At 52.4% G+C, this 10,232-nt stretch overlaps 1 protein-coding gene across 1 annotated transcript; it reads right to left on the reverse strand.

Moving 5' to 3' along the window:
• Positions 1–7,502: 7,502 nt before the first annotated feature.
• Positions 7,503–8,873, reverse strand: CITED4 (Cbp/p300 interacting transactivator with Glu/Asp rich carboxy-terminal domain 4). The gene has a single exon (XM_070365050.1). The coding sequence runs from the start codon at positions 8,604–8,606 to the stop codon at positions 8,049–8,051; it is 558 nt and encodes a 185-aa protein (XP_070221151.1). The 5' UTR covers positions 8,607–8,873; the 3' UTR covers positions 7,503–8,048.
• Positions 8,874–10,232: the final 1,359 nt, after the last annotated feature.

Consider the following 10,232-nt stretch of genomic DNA (forward strand, 5'->3'; position numbering starts at 1 on the left):
CTAGGAGGAAACATTTTCTGCTTTTTAAGCCACATAAAAAATTTCCCCTTTGTAAAAGAAGCTGAACTAACACTTAAATATCTCTTACCACGTACACGATCCTAAGTCCATTAAATTCTTTAACTCAGTAAATGACTAGCTTGTGGTAGTAGGCAAGTCATTTCACCTCTATGAGCCTCTGCTTCCTCACCTCTATGTGACCTGGAATAACAAAGTCAGATCACCACGAGAGGTAGGTGAGATATTATGCATCAGTACTGGGTGACCTAACCAGCAGACAGCTCATATGGTTAGGGCACTAGCTGCAAATTTGAATGATTTCGACTTGAAGAAGAAAAGGAAGGGGAGGAGATAAAGCATAGCTGTTTCAAAATAGTCATGGAAAATAGAAGAACTTTGGGGGATTCCTTACACTAAGAATTTTACAGCCACTTAGAGAACTATTTGTGGCTGTTGCAATTTTATTTGCTCATCTCTTCTGATTCAGTGATTCCCCTTTGAGGAAGCCACTCTACAGAGATGTTCCCATAAGTGTTCCAGGGTAGATATACAAGGATGCTCCTTGTAACATTATCTGTAACAGTGAAAACTTGGAAACAAGCTAAACCTCCATCAGTTAGGGTCTGGGGTTAATGGGTTACACAAAGTGCAGTCATTAAAAAGAATGAGTCAATAAAAAAATGTACTGACATGGAAGATTTCCAAAATATGTTAAATAAAAAAAATCCAATGATAGAAAACATAATTCCATTTCTGTGAAAAAGTGATGCATGTTATGTATATAACATGTAACACAATGTACACATTATATGTGTGTGGTGGGGGAAGTCGGGGGAGGTCTTTGACTTTTCACTTTACATTTTCTAAATTGTTTTTAAAGTATTTTGCCTCTAGCATACATTATTTTTGACTAGAGACAATGTAATTGTTTTAAAAACAAACAAACAATGATTGGCTCAGAGTCTCAGATTCCCCAGCCAGCGTAGGTCGGGGTGCCCAGAGAGAGTCCTCTGCTTGGTTGTGCCAATTTTATGGCGGAACCCTCAGCCAGAGCTGCTTACCAGGAAGAGGGGAAGTCTCTCTGGAGACCACCCTCTAAGCAGCTGTGTAGGACTCCCTGTCCCCTCCCAGCCACACTCCTGCTTCCTGGGCGCGTATCTGGACTGCAAACTTATTCCTGTTCAACCCCCTTCCACTCTGCCAAAAAAGAAGCTCTTCCGAACAGCCATGCCTGTTTAACCACATGTCTGTCCATCCACTGCATTGGCTGTGTGTGGCTAAGCAGGTTGCTTGACCTCTCTGAGCCTCGGCTGCCTAGAATGAGGCCAGCGGAATAAAATGAAGCCAATAACTACACCCACCTTCTGGAGTCATGAGGACTGAAGAAGAGAGTGCACATCAAGCCTGCTGCCCCACCACGATGCTAGGGGGGCATCGCACTTCCTTGCCCTCTTCCCGCAGGCCGGCCTCACTGCCTCCCAGCACCTGCCAGGGAAGAGGGGCGAGGAACATAGTCCTCATCACACAGAACTTGGAGAACTCAAATCACACGCCCAGGGTCACAAATTCACGGGGTAGCTGGGACTAGAGCTCAGAGCTCCCAATGCTAACTCAGACGAAAGCCCTGGCCATCTTTCAGCCTCTGCTCCCAGCTCAGGGCTTCACTCCAGCACTTGCTAATATTAATACCCACTTTGAGCCACACAGGGGCTGGAAGTGGGGATGATGAGATCAGGTTCTTGTTCCTGAGAACCTAACAGTCTAGGGAGTAAGATTCACCATCAAACCTGGTATGTGATGAAATAGGTCTTTCACAGGTGGGAAAAACCCTGGGGAGGGCATTTCAGGCCAAGGAAACAGCATAGGCAGAGGTATGAGGCATAAGGAGCATTGCGTATGGAGAGCTGGGTGGCTGGAGTGGAGGGTGGGGTGGTGGCTGGAGGTTGGCTGAGACAAGCTCTCTGGTCCTTGCCCCTGTGGTCAGGTATCCTAGCAACAGCTTCCGTCTGAGCCTCTCATGGGGGCAGGCACTTCACCTCATGTTAGTTCTTTCTCGAAGGGAGCCAGTGGTGTCTCCAGTTGACAGATGAAGAGACTGAGCTGAGAGCAGCTTCCTTTACTTCCTCCATCTGCCAGGCCACACATGGGGCCTTGGGTCTTTACCTGGATGTTCCCTCTATGTCAGGTTGCTGGACACCTGGCCCTTTCATCACCACCAACTCTCAGAGTTTCCCAGACCCCAACCTGCTCGGTATCACCTGCCCAGAACCCCCGTGTGTGTGTTTCTGCATTGCACACTGCCAGCTGGCCCAGATCTCAAGTCCCAAAGTGTGTGCTGGTCTCCTTCCTCCAGATCATGGCTATTTACCCCCAGCTCAACCCAACCAGTTAGCGCTGCACTGTTTACAACGTGCTCTTAGAAATGCAGTCTCATTTGAATTCTTGCACACACACACCTCGGAGGGTGGGATTATTCTCCCCATTGTACAAAAGGAGAAACTGAGGCTGAGAGAGGCTCCGTGTGACTTCTACATCTCATGGACACAAAGTAGCAGCCCCAAATCTGGGGCTCTGCTCTTCTCTCATTCAGGCTCAGGTCTTTGGTCAGCCCCAGCTTGGGGAGGGAAAGGGCCCTGAATATATGGGAATGGGCATGCTCACGCCCATCACTTACTGGGGTGTAACTTAGAGGAGTAATTCACAGTCTGAGACCATTTTCTAACGTCTGGAATGGGAATAAAACCACCTAGTGGTGCTATTTGCTTCCCAGGGGTCTCTAGGAGATCCAACCAGTCCATTCTAAAGGAGATCAGTCCTGGGTGTTCTTTGGGAGGAATGATGCTAAAGCTGAAACTCCAGTACTTTGGCCACCTCATGCGAAGAGTTGACACATTGGAAAAGACTCTGATGCTGGGAGGGATTGGGGGCAGGAGGAGAAGGGGACGACAGAGGATGAGATGGCTGGATGGCATCGCTGACTCAATGGACGTGAGTCTGAGTGAACTCCAGGAGATGGTGATGGACAGGAAGGCCTGGCGTGATGCAATTCGTGGGGTCGCTAAGAGTCAGACACGACTGAGCGACTTCACTTTCACTTTTCACTTTTCACTTTAATGCATTGGAGAAGGAAATGGCAACCCACTCCAGTATTCTTGCCTGGAGAATCCCAAGGACGGGGAAGCCTAGTGGGCTGCCGTTTATGGGGTCGCAGAGTCGGACACGACTGAAGCGACTTAGCAGCAGCAGCAGGGGGCGCTAGTGGTAAAGAACCCACCTGCCAATGCAGGAGACATAAGAGATCCCTAGGTTGGGAAGATCCCCTGGAGGAGGGCTTGGTAACCTACTCCAATATTCTTACCTAGAGAATCCCATGGACAGAGGAGCCAGGCAGGCTACAGTCCATAGCGTCTCAAAGAGTCGGACATGACTGAAGTATTTAGCACTCGCAGCAGCTTTGTTGTCGTTGTTTAGACGCTAAGTGTTTGACTCTTTGCAACCCCATGGACCAGCCCACCAGGCTCCTCCATCCATGGCTTTGGGTGATACTTAAAGTAGGGGCTAGAAGAGAAAAAGTACCCACTGGGTGCTGTTAGGTCCCACCATGCCTGCTCACAGTAGACACTCAATAAGTTTGACTTAGTCCCCCAGTCAGCAGTAATCCTGACCCAGCACTTTTAACAGCAGGGTGGCATAAAGAGTTAGGCAAGAATGGATTAAGGAATTCAAGAGGATTACACAGTAATCAGCTAAACAGCCTAAGCTTCCTGGGAAAAGACCAGGCTCAGACTGCTCATTTAATTTACTCAATAAATGTCTGCTGGACACTTAGCTGAGCTGGAATGACGCCAGTGGTGATGGTGATGATGATGGTGGTGGCAGCTCTCTATCAAGCATCTACCATGTACCAGGAAGTTGTGTAGAATCCCATCACATCGACCCTAGAAGCTATATTCCTTAAAACAAACTTCCCCCCTCTAACAGGGAAGGTGCTAGTCAGGCCTGAGACTAAGCAGTCGGAGGCAAAAAGGCATCCAAAGACAAATGTAAGGAGGCATTCTTATGACACTGGCCTCACCTAGCTCCCACTCCAGTGTTTGTGGAGGACACTGTGATAGTCCCCGCTTCCATCAGCTTGTTCCCTGGGCCCCTGGGAGTGCAGCCAGCAGAGAGTTTTCCCCGACAGCTCCCCCAGAGATGGCTCAGCAGGGGAGAGCTGCCCCACCCCACCCACAGCCACACCACTTCCCGGGGCAGCCACATCCCATGACTGATGGTGTGAGCATGCATGCTAAATTGTTCAGTCGTGTCTGACTCTGTGCGACCCCATGGACTATAGCCTGCCAGGCTCCTCCGTCCATGAGGTTCTCCAGATAAGAATATTGGAAGGGGTTGCCATGTCCTCCTCCAGAAATCTTCTTGACCTAGGGTTTGAACCCGCCTCTCGTGTCTCCTGCACTGGTAGGCAGCTTCTTTTACCACTGGTGCCACTTGGGAAGCACGACTGATGGGGGCCGGAGTAAAAAGGAGTAGAATGATTGGGAGGATTCTGAAGGGCCCGTCAAGCACCAAACCTCCCCATGGGTTTGGCTCTTGTTGGGTCTGTCATGTAGCTTCCTCTGCTTGCTTCCGTTCTGGACCCTTTCTTCCCTAATAAAATTTTTGCAAGCTAAACACCATCTGAGGGACTTCCCTGGCAGCCCAGTGATTAAGACTTGACCTTCCAATCAAGAGGTATGGGTTCAATCCCTAGTCAAAGAGCTAAAATCCCACATGCCTGCTAGCCAAAAAAAAAAAAAAAAAAAAAAACCAAACCCAAAAAACCCAGAACATAAACAACAGAAACAATATTGTAACAAATTCAGTAAAGACTTTTTAAAAAGTAAAATAAATAAACACCATTGTTTACTGGTGTTTGGCTACTGAGAATCCCAATAAGCAACAGTGTTGGAGTACCCTCTCTTCCTAGCTGGTTACCACACAGCCTGTCTAAACACTAATATATAAAGGTATCCCCAGAAAGCCAGGGCTCAGGGATGATAAACCACAAGCTTTCTGTTTTAAACACCTCATGGGAATTAACTAATCACTGCAGCTCTATGAGAGAGGTACTATTAGCATCTCTATTTTGTAGATGAGTTTGAGAGAAGACATACTTGGAAAAAACTACTTCTAATGAAATCCAGGCAACCAAAAGATGATTCAAATAACAAACTTAAGCCTAGGGGAACTTGCATATGAAAAAGAAAAAAAAAAAAAAGATGAAATAATGTCTTGCCGATGCCATGAGTCAGTTCCCAACCCTGAGGGAGCCTGTCTCCCAATCCCAAAGAGTCAGTCCTGGTAGGAGAATGAAATTCACAGGATGGGGGTTGGTGGAGGGGGCAATGGGTTATTTTAGGAGGTAGCCCCAGGAAGAGGTGAGAACCACAGGAAGCTGGTTGAATAACTGTAGGTGAATCAAGATTCAGAAGGCCAGGCAGCTAGTAGGAGCTGCTTCTGGAAATGGACCCCAAAGCTATCAGACTACAAGCCTCCTGGCAGGAAGGACACTCCATCTTCCCCCCCAGCTGGGAGGGTCAGAATCCTGCAAAGTTATCAGGGATTTGGGGATCCAAGTGGTGGGCTGTCCCAGATTTACCTTCTCCTCTGTCCATCTGTCTGCTGTCCAACTTGTCAGCAGTCCCTCTGGAAAGGATAGTGGGGGGGAACTCGCTCAGGAGCTGGACTCCCTCTTCTCCTTTTTCTTAACTCTAGGAAGAGGTGGGTGTTGGGTTTTCACGGTAACCACTTACGTATGGTGGGCACTTCAGAGCTGATCTACTGCTTACCATCCCACCCCTGAATCTGCTCCCCACCTACCATGAAGCTTATTGTCTTGTGAAATAGTAGGGCAGGGTTATTAACCCTACTTTATTGGTGGAGAAACTGAGGCTAGACCAGGGCCAGGCCCTCCTATCCCAATCCAGCCCTTTGGTTTTTATCTCTGGCCTGGGATCTTGGCCAAAGTAGAGCAAACATTGTCCATTCTCATCTCAGAGCTCAGGCCAGTCCCTGCCTAGAAGCCTCTTTGCCCTCCTCCCTATTCTGTCCCAGAATACCCTTGGTATCTTAGGGAGGGACCTTCATTTTTTTCATCAAACACCTCTCTGGCCCACTCCATGCCTGTCTTGGTGGTGGCTCCTCAGCTGGTGTTTACAGTGTGTGCTGGGTGAGCTTGGGCTGGAGGGAAAGTTGTGTCAAGCTTGGCACGAAGGTAAAGTCACCCATGGGTCACAAGTCACAGCTCTGTGTTACTCCCCGCACAGAGCCTCTGGAATTCATTATCTCCTCTCCAGCGCCCCTGCCCTGTCCTGTCTGGTCTCTAGCCTCTTCTCTCTGCCTTCCATTCCCCTCTTCCTGCCTTTCTCCTACACCCTTGAAGCACCAATGGACCTTTCCAGAGAGAGGCAGCAGCATGGCGTGACCAGGAACCCGTGCTGGTGGGCAGTACTGAGACCAAATCTGCCAGGTTTGGGCCAGCCCCACATCCCTGTCTGTAGAACAGGGGCTCTGCCTACTTCCCCAGTCCCCATAACCTGAATAGACCTTTCGATAGACCCCGTGCCTTCTCATACAGGCCCTGTACATGTGTGGCCCCCTGCCTCTGAATGGACTATCCACTTGCATGCCATTCTCCAAGTCCTAAGGATGTACTCATCCTTCAAGACTCTTCTCACCACATCAAATGTCACCGCCTTCCTGAAGCCTGAATTGACCTGACCACTCCCGCCCACCCCCACCCACCCACCACCACCACCACCACCAGCTGAAACCACTCCCTTCTCTGGGTTTGCCTGCTGGGCCGTCCTACCTAATTCCTAGTCCTCATCCCAACTCTTCCGTGTACCAACTCACCCTGACAACTTTCCAGGCCTGTTACCTGCTACTACTCCCACTTGGACTGTGACTCCTCGAGGGCATGATTATTGTTGTGGAGTAGTCATTATTATCATTTCTTGAGTGCTGCCTAGGGGTCTGGCCCTGTGCTAAAGGTCTCACATTGCATGTGAGCCTCACCACCACCTAAGATGGGGACCGTCTGTATCTGTCTCTGAGGAAATGGCTTCAGAAATCTGAATAGATGGCCTCACAAACAAGAGAGAGAGAGTCCTGGTTCCAAACCAGCGCCTGAACCCTCAGGGACACCCAGTTACACTCTGGCCTCCGTGCTGAGTGAACAGTGAGGGCAGTACCCCTAAGCTCCACCTCCCCCACCCCTCCCAGAAGCGGAGAGTCCACCTTCGGTGCCCTTGGGTTACCTTGCCACCCGGTGGCAGTAGCCCCTGCCTTCCAGATTATGACAGAACAATTGCACAACTCACAGATATTTTTGAAAGAAACTGGCAGTTTCCTCTCCTGGCCACTGCCAGGGCCTGTGGCCTCTATCTCACCCAGGACCCCTGGCAGCCTCAGGACTCTAGAAGCCAAATATAGTTGGAGTGATAAGGAAATGAAAACGCCAGACTGGAAAGTGACCCAGTTTTATTTTGGTGTTGGGGGCCAGATGGGGCATTGCTCCACTCCACAGGGGTGAGGGCTGGACCGTCTGCCCTTCCCCAGGGCGGAGTGCCCAGTGACCTCAGGGCCCAGGCGGCAGGGCTGGGGGCCCGGTGGGTGGGTGGCTCCAGGGACCCAGTGACCACAGTGGGCTTCACAAGGAGAGGGGGAATCAGGCAGAGGCCTGGGTTGGCTCAGACTGGGGGCTGGGGCCGGGGAGAGTTCGAGAGGAGAAGATACAGAATCTGAGAACTGGGAGTCCGAAATGAGGGTTCCTTCCCCTTCATTTTACCGCTGAGGCTCCGGGTCAGAGAGATGAACTCAAATTGTCATCCTGCAGGAGGCAGGGCCTGGAGTGAGGCCAGGCGTCCCAGGCCGGCGTCGGCTTGGTGCACTCACCGCGGCCTCCACCCTCACAGAGGGTGCGTGCCGGGCCCAGACGCTGGGGGCGGAGTCCGGCGGGCAGGCTGGGCCCCTTCTCTCCAGCACGCCGGGCAGGCGCCTGGCCTCGCTCAGCAGCTCACCGAGCCGGCGGGCGGCGCCGACCCCAAGTCCGAGAAGCAGTCGAACTCGCTCTGGCCCAGGAAGAGCTCGGGCAGATCGCGCACGCGGTGCAGCCCGAGCTCCAGCTCCAGCGACGTCAGCGCCTCCTCGTCGATGAGTTCGGCGTCCATGCCGCCCAGGGCGTGCGCCGGCGGCTGCAGTGGCGGGGCCGGGGCTCCGGGTGCGGGCTGCGGGCCTGAGGGGCCTCCTGGGGCCCCGGGGGGCATGGTGGCGCGTCCTGGGTACAGCGTCGCCACGGGCTGCAGGTGCGCGTTGCCGGCCGCCGGCGGTGGCACAGCCGGGAAGGGCTGGAAGGTGGGAGACGGCCCGAAGGCCCCGTACGCCACGGTCCCCTGTGGAGGCGGCGGCGGGCCCAGCGGAGCCCCCCGCGGCCGTAACCCGCTGTCCAGGCCTGGGCTCGAGTACGGCTGCAGCGTCCGGAGCGCGTGAGGGCCGTGGGCGGGCGCGGCGGGCGGCGGCCTCGGCACCAGGCTGTAGCCCTCGGCGAGCATCAGGTGGTCAGCCATGACGGAGGTCCGGCTGCCGGCGGCGGACCGATGGTCAGCGCGCGCGTCCCCCGATCCCGGCCAGCTGTTCCTCTGCGGCGAGCGATCCGAGCCTCGTGCTCTCTCCGCAGCCCAGCCGGGCAAGGGAAAACCGAAGCCGGCCCTGGTTCCTGCGCAGCCCAATATACACAGAACTCAGAGCTCTTGTCCACCCCAGCTATGAGCAGCAAAAACCCTGCACACCTACACAGTCGCGCTACTAGACCTCTGCGCCGCGCCCCCGGACTCGGCACCCTCTTATACTCGGAGGCGGGGCTGATCCGCCCCCAGGTCCTCATTGGCTGGATGAGTCGCTTCTGGGCGGGCCACGCCGCTCCTCCAGGAGGTCTCAGCCCCGCCCCTGTCAGAGATTCGCCCTTTGGACCTCAGGCCACGCCTCCGGCTTTGAGTTCTGTCTAGGAGCAGGGCGTTTGGCACTTTTCAAATGATCATCAGCTCTACCTGCTCTACTTTCAGTCTTGGGTCTGGCTGAGGCCAAGCCTGAATGGACCAGAGGTGGAGTGGGAAGTCGAGGGGTTTAGACCCCCCAGAACTTCAGTATCACAAGCCCAAACTCTTAACCTCGTAACCTCTTAATTTTCCAGATTAAGAAAACTGGCAAGTCTCAGTGGCTGGAGAGGGTTTCCTAGGAATACACAGCAAAGCCTTGACAGAAGCGAACCTCGAACCCAGGCTTTTTAACTGCCGCCTCTGCACACTGCACGAGTGCCTTAGTGGAGCAGGGCCCTGGGGAAGATTTGTTGCCCCTCCCCATAATCCCAGGAGAGTCAATTGCTCCTCCCCTCTCTCCCACTCACTTGTCTGTGGAAGCATGTACTGAGTTGTTATTAAAGTAATTTATAGGCATGTCTTCTGAAGGACTTGTTCAGCTTCGTGTCCTCAGCACTTGGCAGAGAGCCTGGCCCAGAGCAGGTTTTCAGTAAAAGTTGGGTGAATGAACAAATGATCAAATGAACTGCCACTGGTTCCTCTGAGCTTCAGTTTCTTCCTCTATAAAACAAGGATAACGACGGCACCAATCCCACTGAGATGTGGTGAGGGTTAAATGAGGTAAAGTGTGCGGTGTCCACAATGCCCAGGAAAATGCCTGGTGCATACTAGGCAGCTCGAAAATGTACCTCAAATGAATGAAAGGCTGGATTTACCTTTGTCCCTAGAGATCTGGTGATCTTCTGGGATGTTGTATCTTTCCTTGGTAACGATAGTTTTACTTGGGGTTTGGTCACTAAGTCGTGTCCCACTCTTTGTGACCCCATGGACTACAGCATACCGGGCTTCCCTGTCCTTCACTGTCTCCCGAAGTTTGCTCAAACTCATGCCCATTGAGTCTGTGATGCCATCTAATCATCTCATCCTCTGTTGACCCCTTCTCTTCTTGCCCTCAATCTTTCCCAGCATCAGGGTCTTTTCTGAAGAGTCGGCTCTTCACGTCAGGTGGGCAAAGTGTTGGAGCTTCAGCTTCAGCATCAGTCCTTCCAATGAATATTCAGGGTTGGTTTCCTTCAGAATTGACTGGTTTGATCTCCTTGCTGTCCAAGGGACTCTCAAGAGTTTTCTCCAGCACCACAATTCGAAAGCTTGGCCTCC

Source organism: Bos mutus, chromosome 3 (genome assembly GCF_027580195.1).
Source record: "Bos mutus isolate GX-2022 chromosome 3, NWIPB_WYAK_1.1, whole genome shotgun sequence".
Lineage (NCBI taxonomy): Eukaryota > Metazoa > Chordata > Mammalia > Artiodactyla > Bovidae > Bos > Bos mutus.